Source organism: Zootoca vivipara, chromosome 12, assembly GCF_965207765.1.
Source record: "Zootoca vivipara chromosome 12, rZooViv2.hap1.1, whole genome shotgun sequence".
NCBI classification, from domain to species: Eukaryota; Metazoa; Chordata; class Lepidosauria; order Squamata; family Lacertidae; genus Zootoca; species Zootoca vivipara.
In genome coordinates, this window is record NC_142595.1 from 11,786,953 (window position 1) to 11,810,572 (window position 23,620).

General features: G+C 43.6%; 1 protein-coding gene across 2 annotated transcripts; it reads right to left on the reverse strand.

Annotated features, from left to right (window-relative positions):
* Nucleotides 1-293: 293 nt before the first annotated feature.
* On the reverse strand, nucleotides 294-20,556 carry MTHFD2L (methylenetetrahydrofolate dehydrogenase (NADP+ dependent) 2 like). 2 transcript variants are annotated; one of them, XM_088654951.1, is made up of 10 exons: nucleotides 20,308-20,556; nucleotides 17,902-17,954; nucleotides 17,677-17,722; nucleotides 13,058-13,242; nucleotides 11,801-11,923; nucleotides 8,419-8,571; nucleotides 6,945-7,052; nucleotides 5,703-5,795; nucleotides 3,308-3,433; nucleotides 294-1,286 (listed from the first exon to the last, which is right to left on the reverse strand). In XM_088654951.1, exons 1-10 carry the CDS (start codon nucleotides 20,457-20,459, stop codon nucleotides 1,174-1,176), a joined length of 1,152 nt encoding a protein of 383 aa, XP_088511077.1. In that variant the 5' UTR covers nucleotides 20,460-20,556; the 3' UTR covers nucleotides 294-1,173. The 2 variants fall into 2 exon arrangements, with proteins under 2 accessions (XP_088511077.1, XP_060138296.2); XM_060282313.2 differs by lacking the exons at nucleotides 17,677-17,722; nucleotides 17,902-17,954.
* Nucleotides 20,557-23,620: the final 3,064 nt, after the last annotated feature.

Genomic DNA, 23,620 nt, shown 5'->3' on the forward strand with positions numbered 1-23,620 from the left:
GGTTTAACCCACAGCCCCACCTGCGTCCCTCCAAGGCAAATATAGTTAAACTTTAATAATTAAACGTTCCTATCTTACATTTTTCAACGTATGAAGCAACAAAAAGAGCACATTTCCCTCAATTAATTTATCCATTCATTTGCTTGGAACTATAGCAACAACTACTGAATGAGTCTTTATTTTCAAGCCTCTCCTCCAACTGGAATAAAGACAGACAGACACCTAGTTGGTCTTGCACCAACTTCTATAATGACTCAATGAAAGAAAAATAATCAGGTCCTTCATCCGTATGGTTTAGTTTCAGGAATCATGGGTATTATTTTAATATTACAGTTCACTGGAATGGAAATACAATTCAGAAGGGTTTTTTTAAAAGTTGATGATCAACAATGTAGTCATTTTAAAAATATTTTGAATTCTCCAATACAGAATCAATAAATTTTACAGAATTCCCTTCTTGACGGAAATGATGCTTCTTCAATGAGAATGCAATTGGTCAGTTCACATCTATTAATCTAAATAGGAATGTTACTGATACTGTGTTTTGGGACGTGAGGGCAAAACTAGACATAGAAGCAGATTGCAATGAAGTGTATTAATTTCCTTTGGGATGACTTTTTCACCTCTGACTTGGGATTACAGCAATAGCAAATACGAAGCATGCTTTTTAAAATCACACACAATTCACTTTGTTTTTAGTGTTTTCGTACATGTTCTGTTATCAATACCTGGTTTTTCAGAGATAAATTCCTGATTCATTTCTACTGAGCATACTGGGTTCTGGGAGTTTCCCCCCTTATGCATAATGTAGTTCAAAGTACGAGCCCTTAATTGCCCTTGGCTAAAGTGTGGCATGCAGTTAGAGCTCAGGTCCAGGTCTCATTTTCTGTTGCAACAGAGACTCCCATTGACGAGGGATGTTTTGCAAAAACTGCGCACCTCAAACTTGGACCAGGTGCTTAGACTGGAATTACATAGAGAAATCACACACATCCATACATGAAGACAGTAGGTGCATATTCAGCAGCAGAAGTAATAAACATTTTTGTAAATATGCAAAGAAACCCATTGTCAATATTCTGACATGAATAAATACAATTTAGAAATAAATATATTCGTAAGAAAAATAAATGTATATGTATCAATAAATAGAATGGCTTGAATTCATAGATCTTAATAAATAAGCTTCTTGGCCGCAGTTAATGTATTCTTCAGAAGCATAGCAACAGTCATTGGTCCTACACCTCCCGGCACAGGGGTGATGAAGCCAGCTTTCTTCTTTACCTCTGGGGAGGGAGCAATAGAAAGTGCAAATAATGTAAAACTTAAGTTAATATGCTGGTCATCAAACAAAGCAACCCACAAACAACAGTAAGAGGAACAACATTTCTGTTTGCCAATCAAATTAATAAAACAGAGGCCAATAGGCAATACATTTCAAAATGGTTCCCCCCCCCAATCCCAGGATTTTAGTGTCTGATCATCAAATTTATTATTTCATAAGCTTAATCGCAGTTGATATCTGTGAATCAACTCCAAAGATGGGTTGACGTCTTCCTTTGTTACAGATTCATTATGAGGCCTTGGCATACGTGCTAAGTCTCTCGCGGAGAAATCTGGGATCGGCAGCTGCACGACATCGGAAGTTGCGCAGACGCAACTTCCGGTGTCGCTTTGCTCATCTAATGGGCACCCAAAATGGCTGGTGCCGGAAGTCGCATCTACGCATGTCCGGAAGTGCATAGGCGCAACTTCTGGTGTCGCCACTGGCCATTTTCGGTGCCCATAGATGGGCAAAGCGACACCGGAAGTTGCGTCTACGCACTTCCGGACATGTGTAGGTGCAACCTCCAGCGCTGGCCATTTTCTGGTGCCCATAGATGGGCAAAGCGGCACCAGAAAAATGGCCGTCGACAGGAACCAAAATAAGGGAAATTAACAGGAAAGGAGCTGGAACGGGAGACCTCCAGGAAACGATAAGGAAAAACGGGGATTTCCCGGGAAATACGGGGTACTTGGCAGCTATGGGCCTTGGCCTTAAAGTCCTTAAAGTAAAACTATGTTTATTTTACAAAAAATTGAGGGATGTTCATAAATCTTGAAAGCATAACTCCTGTTCTCGGCGGGGGATGGGACCTCACAAGGAGGTGGGAAGAGCTAAAGGTTTGTTGTTTCTCAAGCAACTGTCCTGTTTTCATTGAAATTTATGGGAATACAAGACCTGGAGACTAGAACAGGTCTAAGCTGATAGTGTAATTTAGGCCTGATCTGAAAAGTGTCAATGTGAGGCCATTTTAGAAGGGTCCATTCCAAATCAAGTTTGGGGAAGGTTGCCCACAAATACATCAAACCATCTATTTTAGGCAGTGTATTTTAATTCTCTAAATACAGCCAAACTTGGTGGAACAGTGTTATCATTTTGCAATGCCCTCAGTACTTTCAATGTTTTTTCAGCTTCTAAAAGCAACGAAATCCATCCTTGACAAACTGGATCCTCTGCTTTGAAAGCCCTCATTCTTGGGACTTTTTGAAAGTGGAGAACTTCAGGCCAAATAGGATATATTAGCCCAGAATACTCATCTCCCTTTAGTTAGCAAGAGCCAAGTAAGTAGAAAATACATAGTTCTTTGAACAAAGTACTTTTGCAAACCTGGGGCACATTTTACATTAGGTACTAGGGGCTGTGTGTGTGTGTGTGTGTGTGTGTGAAAGAACTACTGGTATATTAGCAGAACACTGTTGGTTAATGTTTTAATCATATGAATATATGCACGCACACAACACTATTAAAATGCTTAACATAAAAGAAAATTACAAGAGAAAATGGAAGTACTAATAAGCCATTGTTTTAAGCTTGGTGATAAGTTGCAATTCAGCAACTTCTCTTTCCAGTCTATTTCTGAAATTCTTTTGTAGTAAGACAGCTACTTTGAGATCTTGTATAGAATGTCCTGGGAGATTGAAGTGTTCTCCTACTGGTTTCTCTATCTTGTAATTCCTGATGTCCATTTATCCTTTGGCGTAGGGTAAGCCATTGTTTGTCCTCTTGGCTTATAGGTAGCTATTACTGCATAATATTTGGCTCTATTGTATATTCCATTAAAATATTGTGGGTTAACTTTCAGTATAGCTCTTAATAGAACCCCTAAATATGTGTGTTAACTTTCAGTATAGCACTTAATATTTCCCTTTTGGCCAAGGGAAAAATAATGTGTTATTTAAACTCCCTGCTTCAAGAGCAGTTGTAACTGGAAAAGATTCCTACTCCCCCCCCCCAAAAAAAAACCACCACTGCCATTTTGCTTACCTTCAAAGTCCACATCCCCCACTAAGTTGGTCTTTCCTGTGAGAGGATCGTGGATATGGTTGATCCCGACATCAATCACCGCTGCTCCTTCTTTAACCATATCAGAAGTAATCAGCTTTGGGACACCTGAAACCACCAATCCAATTAGGATTCACAGATCCTGAGTGGGAGTGGGGAATGCGAATACTTAAGCTTTTAAGCACTTTATATTTGATGAGGGATACTAATACCTCAGTCATTATGTCCATATTTTCATCAGGGAAATGATAGATGGGATGGTTATGCGAGCCAAGAAGACAAGTAACTATACAGCCTTTAGAACATGGGTAGGCAAACTAAGACCTGGGGGCCGGATCCGGCCCAATCGCCTTCTCAATCCGGCCCGCGGACGGTCCAGGAATCAGCGTGTTTTTACATGAGTAGAATGTGTCCTTTTATTCAAAATGCATCTCTGGGTTATTTGTGGGGCATAGGAATCTGTTCATTCCCCCCCTTCAAAATATAGTCTGCCCCCACCCAAGGTCTGAGGGACAGTGGACCGGCCCCCTGCTGAAAAAATCCATAGCTGCCAAGTTCTCCCCTTTTTTAAGGGAAATTCCCTTATGCTGAATAGGCTTCCGCGCGAGAAAAGGGAAAACTTGGCAGCTATGCTGAAAAGGTTTGCTGACCCCTGCTTTAGAAGACATCTGAAGGCAGCCCTGTATAGGGAATTTTTTTAAAAAAATGTTTAATGCTTTATTATGTTTTTATATATGTTGGAAGCTGCCCAAAGTGGCTGGGGCAACTCAGTCAGATGAGTGGGGTATAAATATAATAATAATAATAATAATAATAATAATAATAATAATAATAATAATAATAATTGAATAGGTCATCACTGTTGTCATCAGAGAAATGTTGGGAGGGTAAGTAATGGTGTGTTTATAGTATTGTGCATGGCTGGAAACAATTTTTTAGAAACCATAAGGTCCCTTGAACCTTATAGACTAGCAGAATAGCAAAGAAGGCCAGCACTGGCACTACAACCTCCAAGGGCAAGTTATGAAGAAGAATTACAGACCTCTGGAGGAAGGGTAAAGCAGTGACAATGTCAGAGGGGGGGAAATAATGCTCAGAAAATGTTGGTATTTGCAGAATTAAACAGGCCTATAATTATATTGGCGTACCAAGAATTCTGCAAATACTCAGGTATAATTAGGTAATTAAGGCATTTCTAAGTTTGAGGTTGATTTTTTCCCACAGACATTTTGGGCTACCATGAGCTATCAGCTCCCCCTCACCCCCAAGGATTTCAAAATAAAACCTCTTGCTTATATAACTAAAACCAATTGGATAACAAATACAGCACTTTTACACTCCCAATACTGCAACTGTCAACCTGGCTGTTATTTGGATATACAGTAAGGACGGTAGAACCCAGGGACCAAAAAGTTTTCCGTCTCCCTACTTATAAATTCTGCACTATTCTTGTAAATGCTAGAAACTCTGACTGAATATTTTTCATTCCTAAAATGCCATTACTCCCAAGCTCTTGCCAAATTCTAGGCAAGTTAAGTAAATGCTGGGCCGCTTTGCATAAATAGCTGCTAGTGAAAAGGTGAATTCTTCAGTGCGAAAGTGAGCCTGCACCATAGCTTGCCCCCATAAAATCCATATTGTATGGAATTTTCACTTTACTGCGGCACAAGCATGAAACATGTTAGGTTTGTGGTCACAGAGACAACATAACAGTGACTTTCAGACCTACAACACGCAGGCCCCACTTACCAAACATAATGCATTCCTTGGAATTGTTAACTATGCAAAGGTTCACATATGAGTCAATGATTGCAACGGATCCCTATGGGAAATTCTCTAATGTGTTCCCTATAGGGTTGCCAGACTCAATAGTGGACAGGACTTCTGTGCCTTTAATTGCCCTGCTCTCTTTTGAGTCTGGAAACCTTAAAAAGAAACCAGAAGACCCTTTGCTTGGAAATTAAACAAAGGGTCTGCTGGTTTCTCTTTAAGGTTTCCAGACTCAAAAGAGAGCAGGGCAATTAAAGGCACAGAAGTCCTGTCCTCTATTGAGTCTGGCAACCCTAGTTCCCTACCACACCCTCACCCAAAAGCAAAAAAATCAAACCAACCCTTGGGAACACCTAGAAGAAATGCTCTTTTATTTGTTCAATCGCTCCCTGCTCCTTGCATTCCTCAGCCAAGCAGAAAAGGGCAAGCATGGAAGCAAAAAATGCTCTGTTTGGATATCTGAATCTGCCGTGTGTATAGCGAGGTTTGGGTACGAATTCCTCATGTTTGGACATGTGAATTTTTGCATAATGAACGTTTGTAAAGCGGGATGTGTGTGTATATTTGAATTTTATTGTATTTTAAAACATTGACAGTGCTACATTACCTGCAGCAACTATTACAATATCAGCAAGCTGCGTATGGATCTTCAGCTGATCTTTTGGTGTATATCTGTGAGCAATTGTAACTGTAGCATCACCTGAAATACATATATATATATTAGTCCCAATTACTGATCATTTACAAAACTGCAATGCAGTAGTGATTAAAATGATCATCCTAGTGTTAGCACACTGTTTACAGCACTTTCTTTAGTTTGCCATTATTTTGGAAGTACGGTATCAGGCCCTGTAAAATAAATTCTATTTCTGGAAGTCTTGAAAGCAATACAAATGTCTTAGCACACAAGGTTTTCATTCTAGAATGCAATTTTGGTACAGTCCACTGAAAAATTATTCTGTGTGAGGCCCATTGGAATAAATGGGGCTTGTGCAAGAGAACTTTGTAACCGTGGCCTTCTTTCCCCCCACAAACATTCAAAAGAAACACTGACATCCGAAAATATCCTCATCTTATCTGAAACTCAAACTCTAGAGTAGTCCAAATGATCACAGTTTGGAAGGTCAAAAAAAATTTTTTTTTTGTTGTTGCTTAGTTTTGTCGTGTCCAACTCTCCGTGACCCCATGGACCAGAGCACACCAGGCACCCTTGTCTTCCACTGCGTCATGTTGGTAGCTTCGAGAACACTGTCCAACCATCTCGTCCTCTGTTGTCCCCTTCTCCAAGTGCCCTCAATCTTCCCCAACATTAGGGTCTTTTCCAGGGAGTCTGCTCTTCTCATGAGGTGGCCAAAGTATTGGAGCCCCAGCTTCAGGATCTGTCCTTCCAGTGAGCACTCAGGAATGATTTCCTTCAGAATGGATAGGTTTGATCTTCTTGCAGTCCATGGGACTCTCAAGAGTCTCCTCCAGCACCATAATTCAAAAGCATCAATTCTTCGGTGATCAGACTTCTTTATGGTCCAGCTCTCACTTCCATACATCACTACTGTACTAGGAAAACCATAGCTTTAACTATATGGTCAAAATTACTTAGTGCCAAATGTCCAGCAGGTTCTGTAAGAACAGCTGGCATTCATCATACTATATGGGCAGGTAAGAGTACTGTATACAAATAGCAAAATGGGTTGTGTCCCTAAAAGCTAAGGATCTAAAACATTATTTTGAAAATCAGACATTCTAAATCCTATTGCGCATTTAGATGCTTACAAACTATTTTTTCTTCCTTTGCTCTTTCCCTTTTCTCTGTGCTGAGGGTTTCAACAAAACAGAATGTTATTCAACATACCTCCGGGCCTTTCATGTCCTCCATCAGTATGTAAAAGCATTGAAATAGGCATTCCAACATTCTTTGATCTCCCAACGACAACAACGTTTCTTCCAAATGTTTGTATTCCTTTAAGAATGAGAAAAATAATATCGAAGATAGTGACTCATTCCTATGGAATGAAAGGCTTTTGATCGTACAGATTTGAAATGTTAGATTATTATTAACTGAAATTAGTGGCTTTTCTTTACAAATCATAACCCCAAAGGTCTAACAAAACAGTACGAAGATTAAAACCAGTATAGTGTCAAAACAGAATGAAACCTTTAAGAAATCCATACATATAAAAGGCAGGTCTAACACACCCCACCAGTTGAATGAGGGCACAAATTTCTGAAACCATCCAAATTAAGGGCCTGGGTAAAGAAGGTCTGGGTAAAAAGAACATTTTTTGCCTGGCACCTAAAAGCAGATAGTGATGTCATCAGAAATACCTCTCTGGGGAGAGCATTCCATAATCTGGGAGCTACCACTAAAAAGTCCTCATGTTGCCACTCTCCGTACCTCCTTCAGAGGGAGCACATAGAGAAGGTCCTTGGATGCCGCATGCAGAGCCCAGTTTGGTTCATGTGGCGAGTGGCAGTCATTGAGATAGGACAAAGCCTGCACCAGTAAAACCAGATCTAGCTATTGTACGTCATTTTCCTTTTGGAAACATTTGTTCTTTTTCTAATATAGAAATTGTGATAGGGCGCCATAGTTAAGTGCTCATTTTCCTTGTTGCTGACATTATGTGACTGACATTACAGTCGTACCTTGGAAGTTGAACGGAATCTGTTCCGGAAGTCCGTTTGACTTCCAAAACGTTCAGAAACCAAAGTGTGGCTTCTGATTGGCTGCAGGAAGCTCCTGCAGCCAATCAGAAGCCCCATCGGACGTTCAGGTTCCAAAGAACATTCGCAAACTGGAACACTCACTTCCGGGTTTCCAGCGTTCGGGAGCCAAAACATCCGAATACCAAAGCGTTCGGGATCCATGGTACTACAATACAGCAAAGCTATATCCCTTTCGGACTCTGGTTCTCCTGCCATTTTATCCTCATAAGAACTCTGCAAGGTAGTTTAAGCTGGAAAATGGTGACTATTCCAGTAATCCAGTCTCTCCATTTGAACCCCCGTCTCCCCATTTCTAGCCTACCACTCTAACCACTATATACTACACTGGTCAGCTGAAAGCAACAGGGATCAAGAAAAAGAGAAAACTGTGGTTTCACTGCACCTTGTACTAAGCAGCTTGTCCCCATTTGCTAAATAGTAACAAAAAATATTTTGGCACACTCCTTAAAACAAAAAAGATGGGCTAAGCATATCCAATGCAACAAACCGCAGTGCAAATCCAAATTTTATAGCATGTCCTACTTCATTTAGGATTTAAGCACTATAGGATCGTATAACTTGATACCCCATATTTCTCTGAAATACATCATTTCGCTTACCTGTTCTTTTTATTATTTCCCAGACAGCAGCAGCAGTGGCAGGTATAACAGAAGGTTGGTCAAGACACAGTTGTCCTATATTGAAAATATGAAATCCATCCACATCCTTTTCAGGTGCAACAGTGTTACACACAGTTCTTTCATCAATGTGATCTGGAAAATACGATTCCATGTCCTTTCTGTTATTTGGAACTTGTCTGATGGGCTTTATGTTCAGAAGATACTGAACAGTGATGAGCATGAGGATGTTTCTAGGATTCTACGAAGATATATTTACCAGTACAGTAGTACCTTGGTAGTCAAACAGCTTGGCTCCTGAACAAATTGGCTCCCAAATGCCGCAAACCTAGAAGCGTTCCGGTTTGTGAACATTTTTTGGAAGCCAAACGTCTGACACAGCTTCCAATTGAGAGCAGGAAGCTCCTGCAGCCAATTGGAAGCTGCGCCTTGGTTTCCCAAATGGTTTTGGGAGTCGAAAGGACTCCCGGAATGGATTAATTCCGACAACCAAGGTACCACTGTACTCCTAGATTTTTGATGTCCACAATCTGTCCTGTGGGTTTCTGGAGATCACCAGCACATACCCTTAGCATTACTGTCAACCTGATCTGGACGGATGATCTCCTCCCACAGACCACCCACAAAGGCAAAACCTCTCAGACTGTGCTGCCTTTAGAGGATGAAGAGGCTCTGTTGACGGTTCATACAGTACTTCTGCAATAACCTGGACTGTGGCAATTTGGGCTTATACTTGGTTGAATGGGAGAACATTGAATGTTTTCCGGCTGTCCAAAAGGACTGCTGAGGTTTGGCCTGCCTTCTTATTTTTCACCAAGTCAAGGTCTAGGCCAAAGAACTTGGTGATGGAAAAGGGGGCACCCTTTTATTACAATTCTAGGTCCACAATCCAGTGACAAGAGCCACAGGTGCATTCTGGCTATGATCCCGGAAATCATGAGTTTGGAGTTTAATCTGATCATTTCCAATGACAAATCTGTCAACGGTGCAGCATGCAAATAGTTCTTCCTCAAGACATCTTTTACTGCCTTCGGAGTAATCAGGTTCAGTTATGTCAGATGCACAGGTCACACGTCGACCGCCCTTGCAAATATCAAGTTGGCAACTGATGCTCTGAGCAAAACTGCTGAGGCTTTAAAGCAGGGGTCCCCAAACTACGACCCGCGGGCCAGATGCGGCCCAATTGGCCTCCCAATCCGGCCCGCAACGACCCCCGCCACCGCCGCCCGCTCTTACGGCACGCAGCGCGGCAGCACTTTTCCAGATCGGAAAAAAGCACCGAAAATCGTTTGTGCACATGTGTATGGCCTCTCCCGACCCAGAAGAGGTCATTTCCAGTGCACTTCCGGGTCGGGGGGGGGGAGGCCCATACGCATGCGCACAAACGACTTTCGGCGATTTTTCCGACCTGGAAGCGCGCCACCGTGCCAGTAAGTGTGTGTGTGCGCGGGCGCGCACTCCCCCGCCCTCCGGCCCACTGTGCGCGCACTCCCCTGCCCTCTGGCCCGCCGCGCGATTGGCGCGGTGGGCACAGGCCCAAAGCCGGGTAAGTCTGGGGACCCCTGCTTTAAAGCTTCTCTTTAGAGCTACCTCCATGCACATGTCACAAGAATTCATAGCTTTGTCTTTGCTCTCTGCAGTACATAAGAGTGTAGCCTAACCTGCATTCACCGCACAAGTTTTAAGTTTGTCTATGGTGCAAAGAGTCAATGTGCAGTGCTGAGTCTGGTTCAGTTTATATTACACTGCCACCATGTGGTCAATCTTTCATTCTCATTTATTTAGGAAATGTATAATTTGCCCTCACCGAATAGTTCTAGAGTTATTCAACTGCAAGCGGGTGAATAAAATCTGCATTCAAGCCTACAAGCACATGCACATTAATAAAAAGCGGTATTGAAAATATGGCCATTACCCCCAGAAGCAGTCATTTGAAATGAATTATGAGAACCATCTCTTTCAGCTTTCATAAGAAGGTTACTACTGAAGGCAGAAACATGCCCCAAAAAATGTTTTACATTTTGTGCACCTGTGAAGTGGACCCACCCAAGTAATTTTATCTGCAAAATGACCTGTGCAAATGCCAAAATCAGGTTATAAATCCAATACTAGAGTGTGAAGGACCAGAACGATGATGATGATGATGATGATGATGTGTGTGTGTATAAAATTAAATTTATCCAAAGATCACAGTGCAATTTACATAATGAAAACACAAAATTGCATAACATAATAACAAGCAAAAACAATACTCCCCAGTTTAAAGGTCATCTACTGTTTAATTAGCCAAGGAGAAGAAGAATGTTTTTGCCTGATGCTTCAAGACATGTAATGAAGGCGCCAGGCGGGCTTCCTTGAGGACAGGATTCCATAAATGGGGAGCCACTACATAAAAGGCCTGTTCTCATGTTACTACCCTCCAGATCTCTCATGGAGTAGGCACATGAAAAAAGGGCCTCAGATGATGATCATAGGGTCAGAGTCGGCTCATAGAGAGGCAGTTCAAGAGAGGCAGTCTTTGAGGAACCATTTAAGGCTTTGTAGGTCAAAACCAAGGGACCCAAGCAGTTTGTGTGCCTAAATCCCAATGGAAATGGATCTAGAAAATCAGTTCTGTGATCACCCACTCGAGAACCTTGCCCAAGAAGTGGGGACTGGCAACTGGTTGGTAATTACTTGGACTTTCCAAATCCAGGGAGGGTTTACTGAGGGGTGGTTTTACCACTGGCAGGGACCACCCACTCTCACAGGAAGGCACTTGTCAACTTCCCGGCCCAGCAGCTGTCCCCTCCCTGCTAGTTTTTATCAGCCAAGAGGGGCAAGGGTCCAAAGCGCAAGTGGTTGCCCTGACCAATCCTAATACCTTGTCCATGTCCTTGAGCCCTACAAACTCATAATGCTATCTTATAAAACAAGTTGCAGAAAAATTCTGATTGCATTTGACTGAATGCTAAGTTACAGCAGTGACAGCAGCAAAGGAAGCTGCCTTCTCTCTCCCCTTCGTATCTGCTCAGTACTCTCCAGCAGGGATGTCCAGAAGGTAAGAGAATTGGTTTCCCCACACCTTAAGTCTCATGAAAGTGATGCATTTGCCAAACTGCCAAACACTTTGTAGATAAAACCACTTGCAATACAAGGTGGGTTAGGTACATTTAGTCTCCAAAGCAAAGTTATGCAATGCAATACTGAAGAATTATTTTGGAAAAATAATTACCAATACGGTCAAGGTACTGAATAGTTTGGTTATTTATAAATCCTTTCTCTCGTTGAAGGTTTTATACTAAGTTAAGTGCACTTGATTTCCCCCATTTATTCCTCAAAGCCACCCAACTTTGTGACATTGTATAAAATTAGGTAACATTACCTGGCAGAGGTAACTGGACTAATATACCACTGACTCTTGAATCCTTGTTTAATCTCTCAGTTAGATCTAAAAGTTCTTCCTGAGAAATATCTTTGGGCCTCAGTATTATTTCACTACAAATGCCTAAAATAAAAAGCAAAAAAATGTCATCAGCAAAAACATTAGTTCCATTGAGTCACATGCAACAAAATTCAGATTGTGCAATTCTATCTATCGGTAGCATTATTAATTAGAATACTAAAATAAATTCACACTATTTATTTATTTATTTATTTATTTATTTAATATGTTTTTTTCTTATTGATAGTGGGTGAGGAACCCCCAGCCATGGGGGTGCTGCAGGCCTTCTCTAGCCCTCGGGATCACTCTTCTGTAATGTAGAGTGGTACCTCGGGTTACATACACTTCCGGTTACAAACACTTCGGGATACAAACTCCGCTAACCCGGAAGTAGTACCTCGGGTTGAGAACTTTGTCCCAGGATGAGAACGGAAATCGTGCACCGGCGGCGCAGCAGCAGGAGGAGGCCCAATTAGTGAAAGGGCACCTCAGGTTAAGAACGGTTTCGAATTAAGTTCGTAACCCGAGGTACCACTTTATCTGTGTGTGCGTGTGTTTGAGAGGGGGGGGGGGAAATGCAGTTGCTACATGGTGAGCCTGGAAAAAAGAACCTTGCAATGAGTCTCAGGGTGGGGAGCCTGGATGGGAAAAGAGAGGGAAGGCAAGGGGGAACACAAATGGACAGAATTGAAACAGATGGAATGATGAGAGGAGCCCAGCACCAGATTTACGGCGGTGGGGGCAGCTGCCCTGCACAGCATGCTGAGCCGAGGGGGCACAAATTAATAATAATAATAATACCTGTATTTATATGGGTACCTACTGAGAAGATCCATAAAAAAGCAACTGTACCAAAAGGAATAATTGTGAAAATAAAAAAATATTTGAGGGGGGGGGTTGCCCAATTTTGTCCTGGCTCAGGGAGCGGTATTACCAAAGTCTGGCCTTGGAGGAGGAGCCTTCTGCAAGTCATCAGTTCCAAAATTTGTTAATTAATGGGGAACAGTGGGGAGCCAAAATGGAGAGATAGGGGGTGGGAAGGGGAGTAGAGAGACTGACAGAGCTATGAAATGCTCAAATTCTGCCCATTGCCAGCATGGAGATTTCTCCCTGGGGAAGGCAGCCTCTGAAAAGAAAGGCACATTGTGTCCAGAAAGCTGCCATTGTTTGCGAAACGGTTTGAATAAAAAGGCATACCTACGGCTGCCGCTGCTTTTACTTTATTTCTCACATATGTGTGACTGGCTGGGTTGTCTCCTACTAAGACAACAGTGAGATGAGGCTTCTTGTTCCCAAGGGCAAGCCAGGAGTCTACATCCTTCCGTATCTCCTCACAGACCTGGGCAGCCAGCTTTTTCCCTGAGATAATAGTTGCTTCGGTACTGTAAAATACAAAGGATAAAATGAATCGTTAAAAGGCTAAAGTTTTGAGGCCAACATTTTACCGCTCATTTTACGTCGTCCTCAAGTGCGCATTAATAACAACAACAATCTTTATTACGGTCCATAGACCCATCAATTCGTTACCAAGCGATACACAGCTGGGACACCCCGCACTCAAACCACTCAGACATCTTACTCAAATTCGGAGTAGGAAACATTAGTTCTTGTGACCACCGATAAAAACTTTGCCACTGCTAGTGTTCTGGCATTTGACCGGTCTTCCAATAGGTACCTGATATAGAAATCCTCTGATTTTCCTGGGAGCAAGGCTAGCAGGGGTGAACTCACTTCAGCCCTAGCTTGCTCAAACTTCCCACAGTGCAGCACAATGTGTTTTATAGAATCTACATCATGGGTGCACGAGCACAGTCTTTCCTGGTAGGGTACTCCTCTCATCCTGCCCTCCAGCACTGCAGAGGGGAAAACATTCAGTTTTGCTTTTGTGAACAGCCTTCGGTAGTTTGGCACTGTCATGTTTTGAATATAGGCTGCTGGCTTAAAGACATGCCCATATTGTACTCCTACTGCCAATGGACTGCAGATCGCAAGTGATTGATGTCGTAGATCACTGTGTGAATTATCCCAGTCTTTGCTTTAAGGTCTTTAGGGCACCTTCATATCCCAGGCAAAAGAGTTGGGTGGGTGACAGACCTAAAGCAGTGGCTTTTCTCGCCATGGTTTTCTGCCATTGGCTGATGTATTCCTCATTGTTCAGGTATTTATACAGTCCCTCCCAAAGTTCAAATACTGCAATCTTGAGCCAATGTTTTAGTGCAGCCCACCATGCCTTTGTTGAAATTGGGCATTCACCCGTTTCTAGCAGGAGTATGGAATTTCGAACACAATTGGGCACCTGAAGCAAGGATCGAATAAATTGTGCTTGGAAGCCATCTAGCTTAGGCAGGTCCCCATTCTGCCAGACGTTTGCTGCGTACAGGATTTGGGGGACAGTTTTTGCATTGAATACTTTTAGAGCTGCTGGTACATACTTGCCGCCCTTTGTATGGAAGAATCGAAGTATGGCTAGTTTTGTAATCTCCGCCTTTTGAAGGGAGGTTTGCCAGTGGTACTTCCATGATCTTGTATGGTGGAATGTTAGTCCCAAATAGCTGAAATGTTTAATCTGTTCAAGTTCATGGCCATCCAGCGACCAGTTTAACCGGGAAAAGCTTCTTTCAAATACTAGGATTTTTGATTTTTCATAATTTATTGTTAGGCCATTTCCAAGACAATAATCAGAAAATTTCATCAACAGGTGTTTCAAACCCGGTCTGGTGCGTGAAATTATGGCCGCGTCATCAGCATAAAGCAGCAAGGGAGTCCTTCCTATACCTATTTTTGGAAGGTGACCATCTGCGTCCATTAGGCACTCTTCTAGATCATTTAGGAATAAGCAAAACAATGTTGGGGCCAGGACACAACCCTGTCGAACCCCCCTACTCATTTCGATATTATTTGATAGCTGTCCCTGCTGACCGCATCGGACCTGCAGTTTGGTTCTGTTATATAGGGCTTTTATAAGAAAGAGGAGACGTTTGTCCTGTATTATCTGATCTAATTTGGTCCACAAATGGGATCTGGGGACAGAATCGAATGCTGACTTCAGATCCATAAATGCCACAAAGAGCTTGCCCTGAAGCGGCCTGGTATATTTTTCGGCTAGGAAAGACAGCATTAGGCAGTGGTCTGTGGTTGAGTGATTCTCTCGATAGGCTGCCTGGGCTTCAGATAGGATGTTATATTCATTAAGAAAAGTTGTCAGTTTATTACTTAGGAAGCAGGCATACAACTTCCCAATTACTGATAACAGGCTAATTGGCCTGTAATTTGAAGGTTCTTTAGGGTCGCCTTTCTTGAATATTGGGACGACTATAGCATGCTTCCAGCTTTGTGGTACTTTGCCTGAGCTGTTTACCACTGTGAAAAGGGCCGTCAAAAGCGGAGCCCACCAGAGCTGGTTGGATGTTATAAGTTCTGCTGGTATAAAGTCTTTTCCCGGGGCCTTGCCATTCTTCAGTTTCTCCATTAATGTATAAATTTCCTCCACTGTAACTGGTCTCCAAAGAGGTAGCAGTGCCAATTCTGCACTGTCAGCTTCCTGAGAACCGATGGTAAGGTTTGAATTTTCCATAAATATATTTCTGAAGTGATTCTCCCAGAACTGGGCTGGAATGGCGCAGCTGGGAGTTGAAAGGCTAGTTTTCATTGAGTCCGAGACCAGTTGCCAAAAAATTTAGTTTCATTATTTAGTGAAGCGTTCAATAACAAGGACCAGGAGTTTCGCTCAGCTTGCCTTTTCTTTGAGACCAAGAGGGCTTTATACTCTTTTTTCAATTTAAAGTAGGATGGAGGTAAGAAATTTTGTCCAGCATTTCTATAGTCCATGTACGCATTCCTTAAAGCTTCCTTCTTCATACGGCACTCTTTGTCAAACCAATGGCACCCTTTGTTAGTGTGGGACTTGCAGTCTAATGAGTTTGTATTTACAGTGACCACATCCTGCAATGACTCAATGAGATTTTCATAGGCAGTCAGGGAGGAATCTATGGAAGAGTTGTTTATTATAGTTGTTCTTAATCTAATTGCAGTTTGTGAGTTCAGTCTATTCTCAGTTGCAGTTGCTGTCTCTGGTGTCCATTTTTTCGCATTAATAAATGTTGCCATTATAACACCTGTAGGGAAGCAAATCCATTTTGCAGGAGGGAATCAAGAGTGTAATGGAAGTTTCCGTGACGAATCCACTTTTAAAGTAAGAAAAAAACACACTGTGGTTTGAAAACTGATGAGGGGGATATATTGAAAAGTATGGTATGAATAAATAACTAATGGGAAGAAAAATATACTACAACATGCTGATCCTTGTTTTGTGTATCATTAGTATCTCCAGTGTGGTGATAATCTGGACATCAACACTAGCACCCAAACCTAACGCAAGATTTTTTCCTCCAGCCACCTGAGACTGATGAAAAACATTTTCCATGAAGCCTGTAATCAATGGTGCCCAGATATATGCCACTTCCATAAATAGTTCAGGATACTGGAAGGGAGAACGTTTGAGAGAAAGTTATTTAATTATGGTAAACTAGAAGAAGTATGAAGGGACGAGGGCGGCGCTGTGGGTTAAACGACAGAGCCTGGGGCTTGCCTATCAGAAGGTTGGCAGTTCGAATCCCCACGACTGGGTGAGCTCCCGTTGCTCGGGCCCAGCTCCTGCCAACCTAGCAGTTCGAAAGCACGACAAAGTGCAAGTAGATAAATAGATACCACTACAGCAGGAAAGTAAACAGCGTTTCCGTGTGCTACTCTGGAGCGGCTTTGTCATGCTGGCCACATGACCTGGAAGCTGTACGCCGGCTCCCTCGGCCAATAACGCGAGATGAACACCGCAACCCCAGAGTCGGTCACGACTGGACCTAATGGTCAGGGGTCCCTTTGTTGTTGTTTAGTCGTTTAGTCGTGTCCGACTCTTCGTGACCCCATGGACCATAGCACGCCAGGCACTCCTGTCTTCCACTGCCTCCTGCAGTTTGGTCAGACTCATGTTCGTAGCTTCGAGAACACTGTCCAACCATCTCGTCCTCTGTCGTCTCCTTCTCCTAGTGCCCTCAATCTTTCCCAACATCAGGGTCTTTTCCAGGGAGTCTTCTCTTTTCATGAGGTGGCCAAAGTATTAGAGCCTCAGCTTCAGGATCTGTCCTTCCAGTGAGCACTCAGGGCTGATTTCCTTAAGAATGGATAGGTTTGATCTTCTTGCAGTCCATGGGACTCTCAAAAGTCTCCTCCAGCACCATAATTCAAAAGCATCAATTATTTGGCGATCAGCCTTCTTTATGGTCCAGCTATCACTTCTTTATGGTCCCTTTACCTTTAGAAAAAGTATATGGCATAAGAAAACTAAAAAGACACACACAGAAGGGTTGTTTAAATCATTTGTTGTCACAGCTTTCACCCTTAGAGAAAAAGGCAAAGAAGGCCTTTTCCCCAACAAAATGATTTCCCAACATTTGTGAGGGAGTTTAAAAAAAATCATCTTGTTTTCTTAGCATAGGTTCCTGGGCACAAGAACAAACACAACCCTTAAAAGGTTACATGCAGTTCCCAAATTTGCCACTTTCCACATTCAAAGAGAAAGCTAGTCAGAATTAAAATTAAAACTTCTGAGAAAGAATACAAAATATCCAAAAAGATGTAAGATGCCAGGAGCCAAAATTCACAGCAAACCAAAAGCCATACATTCCAGTCCTCCACATAGACAGCAGCTCAAAGTAACAGATCCTATAACTTTTTATTGTCATTTTCTGTTGTTCTTTTCCTGCTTATTTTAATTTTATCTTATTTATCTTCTTTCAAAACCTTTTTAGGGTGTATGTTACCTTGGGAGATTTCGGTATGAGGCAGAAGGTTGGGGGAAAAAAATATCTATAATAAATAAAATGTACACAGTGAGTTCTCACTGCTATTAAAGCACCTAGTCAGCAAATAGGTGTTTGTCCAATAACCATCGCTCCTTAACCCTTCTCTTCAATGGGGAACCACAACTGACTGGCTCACCCTCCCTCCTCTCTGACCTCTTGATATTCTAGAAGCACTACACATACCCATGTTGCTTGTGCATGTGGTCATCCTCATTTTCCTTGAAGGGTCAGTGGTCCTTTAAAGCAAGAAGAGGGATTGAGTTATGCATACAGCCAATAGACAGTGTCACATCACTATGAGATGCTACTTTCCGTATCAGAATTCAGGTGCAGAACTAGGCGGGCTGCATGCATGGCTTACGCTCTTCTTGCCTTAAAAGAGTTAATATTGTTTCCATGAGAAGACCTCACAGAAAGGAATTACATCACCTGAAAGTGATGCTTCTTCAAGTTGCCTCCCTCATACTTGAAATGAATTAAAATACACGGCAAATGCATAAATGCATAATGTGCAACACATGTAGTTTGGGGAATTGTTGTTCCTATATCATCTAGTGCAACCTAAGGCCCACGGACGGTCCGGAAATCACCGCATGGGCTGTGCCATCCCCCCCCCCAGAAATCGGCACCATAAATTGCTTCTGCGCAGCTCTGCGGCGCAAGAAATCACTTCTGCACAGGCACGATTTTTGGCATCTGGGCATGCACAGAAGCGATTTCCTGTGCCGTGAACACGCACAGAAGCAGCATCGCGCTGCGCCAGTCCGGCCCGCGGATGATCTCGGCAGGAGTGATCCAGCCCATGCCCGGTAAGCCTTGCCAACCCCTGATCTAGTGGCTTCCCAAAAACAAGTTGGGAATGCATTTAATGGTGACACATGAACAAGCCCTCGTAAGAAATCTACCTGTACTAGTTTTCCTCATGGGGGGATTCCCCCCCACACACACTTCCACATATATTTGCTTTCATATGGGAGGCAGCACCCAATTCTTGCCAGCCTCCACCCCTGGGGAGGAGGCGCCACAGCCCTGGGCAAAGTTTTGCCACCTTGCTTGTTGCCAGGCCCCTCTCCTGCAGCAATAGCATTCTCAGGCGACAGAGGACAGCCTCTGGTGAGGGGTGGTGGCTTAGAGTCATAGAAATGTAGTGCTGGAAGGGAACATAAAGGTCATCTATTCCAACCCGCTCCATGATCTTTGAATAAAAGGATGCATATAAATTTAAAAATAAAATACACACACACAAATACACACACACACACCGCAACACAGGAATCTTTTGTCCAATGTGGGGTGCCAACTTGAATAAAATATTGGGGAGGCCCAAGCTCTGCCCCACATAATCAATCACATCAATCAGATAAGCTCCACCCCACATAATCAATCGCATAACCCAGGGGTAGGCAAGCCTTCTTAATCCAGCCCGCAGACGGTCCGGGAATCAGTGTGTTTTTACATGAGTAGAATGTGTGCTTTTATTTAAAATGCATCTCTCGGTTATTTGTGGGGCATAGGAATTCATTCTCCCCCCCCCCAAAAAAAATATAGTCCAGCCTGCCACATGGTTTGAGGGACGGTGGACCGGCCCACAGCTGAAAAAGGTTGCTGACCCCTGGCATAACCAATCAGGTAAGCTCTGCCCCACATAACCAATCAGGTAAACTCCGCCCCACATAATCAATCACATAACCAATCAGGTATGCTCTGCCTCTCATAATTGATCACTTAACCAATCAGGAAACTTGGCCACACATAACCAACCGCATAACCAATTAGGTAAGCTCCGCCCCACATAACCAATTGCATAACCAATCAGGTAAGCTCCGCCCCACATAAATCAATCTCATAACCAATCAGGTAAGCTCTGCTCCGCATAATCAGACATACAGTGGTACCTCGACTTACGAAGGCGATCCGTTCCACGGCACTCTTCGGAAGTCGAATCCTTCGTTTGCGCACACACAGACCATGCGCGCCGCTTCTGCGCATGCGCAGAACACACACACACGGTGAAAATACTTCCGGGTTAGCGGACTTCGGAAGCCGGAACCTTCGGAAGTTGAGGCATTCGGAAGTCGAGGTGCCACTGTATAACCAATCAGGTATGCTCCACCTCACATAATCACACAACACTGCATGTGCACGCCATTTGAGTGGCAAAACCCATCTAGTTGGTTTTTTTGGGGGGGGGGAACCAGCTCCCTCAAATATTTTATTGAGGTGGGGGCATTGAAGGGACCTCATCCCCCATGAGTTGGCTCTTACAGTTCGAACCCACAACCCCGAGAGGAGGAAGACCCATGGCCGAGCCATCTGAGCCCACCTGAGGCGGACCACAAACGAGCGCCCTGCTAGGGATGACGGGGTGAGGGAAGAGACCCTTCTCGCCCCTACGAATCCTGCCGCCTGAGGCCGTCGCCTCCCCTTGCCTCAGGGGTGGGCCGGCCCTGACCCCAATCCCCACTTAACGACTTGGGAGGGTTGCTCGGGTCCCGCCGGTTGGCGCCCCCACCCCACCCCACCGACGACGACGACCCCCTCGGCCCCCGCCTCCCCTGACAGAGGCGCCCTTCTCTTCCCCTCCCGCACCTGACGACGCCGCTGCTGAGGGAGCTGCTGCTGCTGAGGCGTTTGCCGGCCGACGGCAGCCTCGGGGAGCCTCCGCGACGCCTTCTCCGCAGCAGCAGCAGCAGGAGGCGGCGGCAAACGGGGGCGCAGGTCGCCGCCGCCGCCGCCGCCATGTCCGAAGGCCGAGGACGTCGCCGGCCTCTCGCACCGGTCCGGGTCGCCGGCCGGCTTCGGGAAGGCTCCGCCTCCGGCTCCTCCCTGCGCCCGCCCAAAGGAAGGCCTCGCCGCCGCCGCCGCCGAGAGAGGCACCGGGGCGCTGGGGGGCAGCCCGAGCGGGGAGCGGGAGGGGGAAGGAAAGAGGGACCGGCTTCATCCGTATCAGGGAGGGGAGCTGATCTGTCTCTTTCTCTTTTTTCTTTCTCTCTCCACCCCCCCCCCTCGTTTCCCCCCCTCTCTTTCTATCTCTGCCTAGCTCTCTCTTTCTATCTACCGCTTTCTCTTTCTTTCTTTCTTTCTTTCCTTCTTTCTTTCTTTCTCTCTCTCTCTCTCTCTCTCTCTCTCTGTGCACCTCTCTTTATTTCTGTCTATCTCAACCTCTCTACCTCTTTCTTTCTTTCTCTCTTTCTTTCTTTCTCTCTCTCTTTCTCTCCCTCTCCCTCCCTCCCTCTCCCTCTTTCTTTCTTTCTTTCTTTCTTTCTTTCTTTCTTTCTTTCTTTCTTTCTTTCTTTCTTTCTTTCTTTCTTTCTGTCTATCTCCGCCTCTATCTCTAGCTCTGTGTATCTATCAACAGTGCCGGCTTTACATATAAGCTAAACAAGCTATAGCTTAGGGTCCCACTCTCTTGGGGGCGCCAAAAATATACTTCTTCTTAATTGTATTTCACTATTAATATACTACTTCTTAATTGTATTTCACTATTAATATACTTCTTCTTAATTGTATTTCACTATTAATATACTTCTTAATTGTATTACAGTTCAACAATTATTTCGATAAAATACATATTTTGTTATGTGCAAATGTGACCTCATGAGGGGGGATACTTTTTTGCACTGCGTAAATGGCCACCCAACCTTTCTCAACCTTGAGTCCCCTGCTGTTGCTGGACCACAACTCCCATCATCCCTAGCTAACAGGACCAGTGGTCAGGGATGGTGGGAGTTGTAGTCCCAAAACATATGGGGACCCAAGGTTAAGAAAGGCTGCTCTTTACAAATTTCTTCCCCACCTACCTCTGCATTAACATTCATACGCAAACACTGCGTTGGGCGTGGTTTTTGACTTGTGTGCCCTTCACCTTAAAAAGTGCTCTTTCATTTGTTTTTCTATGTACAACCACCAGATGTCAGCAGATGGGTATTTGTTGGAAAGTGGGAATTTATAAAGTTCTGTAGATTTTGTTTGGATAAAAGTCTTAATTGCAGAACCAGCCCTACCATTAGGTGGCATAGTGTGGCTGCCTTAGGGGGCTGATTTGGGGTATTGTGAAAGCATAGCAAATTTATATTTATTGCATTTTTTATTTTTATTTTTTTACAGCCAAGGTAGGAGAAGCGGCATTTCTCGGGTTTTCTCTTCAGGTGCCAAAAGTTCTGAGTAAACATGATAGTTAGGATCAGACTGAAGTAGTACCTAATAATCTTTTCCTCACCTATTAAACCAAGTATTTCTTTTGGGTATTTTTAAGAGTCAACATTTAGAGAAATGACATCCTAATGCTCATTTAGCATTTTCTACCACAGGAACATCTTTTGGGAGAGTACCGGTATATATATTCTTATATGTGACAGCTGCTGCCAAGATTCTAATTGCAAAAAAATTGGAAGGGAGATATAGTTCCTTCAATAGCGGAATGGCAGACTAAACTCTGTGAATTTATTGAACTGGCCAAAATGACAGCAGCAATTAGATTGCAATCTAATCAAAAACTAAGGAAAGAATTGGAATGTGTAGAGGAATATATGTCCAAACATTGTTCCAAAAGAAACTTACTGATACACTCAGACTGAAGTTCGTAAAGTTAAGAGATGGAAAAGATTATACGGGTTATTATGTAAAGTATTTTGCATTAACACAACATTGGAAGAAATAAGATAACTGAGTAATGCCAAGCACGGGTGGAGGGAAGTCACAGGGATAGAAAGGGAGAAAACATATAGTTGTAAATGGATGTATAGTAAGAAATGTAAAGTAAGAAATGTTGTGTTTTCTTTCTTATATGTAACATTGCAAAAAAAAAAAGATTAAAAGATTCCTTCTCTTTGCATCTCCAAGACAAATTTGAATTTGTTTTGTACATTTTTGCAATTTTACTTGGTGTTAAATACCAATAGTACATCATTTTCATATAGTTTCCTTTCACCTGCACTCTTGAGCTGACGGGGAATTTTCCTCTGCATTTAAATCCCCATCGCTCCTCAGCAGGGCAGATGTTCCAGGAACAGGAGGGAAATGAAATCTGCTACCCCTGTTCAGCTGTTACAGCCAATGCTGGTCACTGTCAGAGTTTCTGCTGATGCCAGGAAGGGATTCCCAGTGATTCCCAGTTCCATCCATCCCTGACCCAAAAGAGGCAGATTTAGGGCAGCATGACCAGTTCTGCCACATGGGGCGCTGAGCCAAGGGGGCGCTGCGGGGCATCGCAACTGTGACACAATGAATTGAGCAGAACAGAAAGCGATAGGGCAAGTTGGAGGGCAAATTTTGGCCTTGCGCAGGGCGCCGCTAAACTTTGAAAACACAAAGTCCACCCCTGAACCCAAACACCTTCTGAATCACCTGAGCCATCTCATTGCGGTTCTGGTCTTTTCTGTAAAAAGGTAGCTCCAGGTGGTGGTGCTTTGCAGGTGCGACTCAAACTGTGCCTGGAAAAAATTGTTTGTTCCTTTGCATTCCCAGACTGGCTTCAAGCTATGCCTGCACTCTCGATTCATTCACTTGAGGTTGGTGACATCAGATGATTGGCAGGCGGGAAACCCCACCCAACTCTCAAGGTGTTTTGCATCCAACCCACTGGTCAGATCCATTTTCATTACACTCTACAGTGGTACCTTGGTTCTCAAACGCCTTGGTACTCAAACAACTTGGAACCCAAACACTACAAACCTGGAAGTAAGTGTGGCGGTTTGCAAACTTTTTCAGAAGTTGAACATGCTCCGCTTTGAGTGTTAGGCTTCCGAGTTGAGTGTTACGCTTCCGTCTTGAGTGCCACACTTCCCTTTTGAGTGTTACGCTGAGGTTTTGCTATTTATTTTTTGTTTTTGTTTTAGCGGCTCTTTTTTAGTTTGTCTTTTTGTGATTGTGTGGAACCCAGTTCAGCTACTGATTGATTGGT

Coding starts and splice junctions, on each gene's coding strand:
- MTHFD2L (XM_088654951.1), bottom strand. CDS start 20,459: ATGGCGGCGGCGGCGGCGGCGACCTGCGCCCCCGTTTGCCGCCGCCTC. Junction 17,955..20,307: donor CTCAGCAGCGGCGTCGTCAG/GTGCGGGAGGGG, acceptor CTTGCTTTAAAG/GACCACTGACCCTTCAAGGA. Junction 11,924..13,057: donor AAAAGCAGCGGCAGCCGTAG/GTATGCCTTTTT, acceptor TTTTTATTTTAG/GCATTTGTAGTGAAATAATA.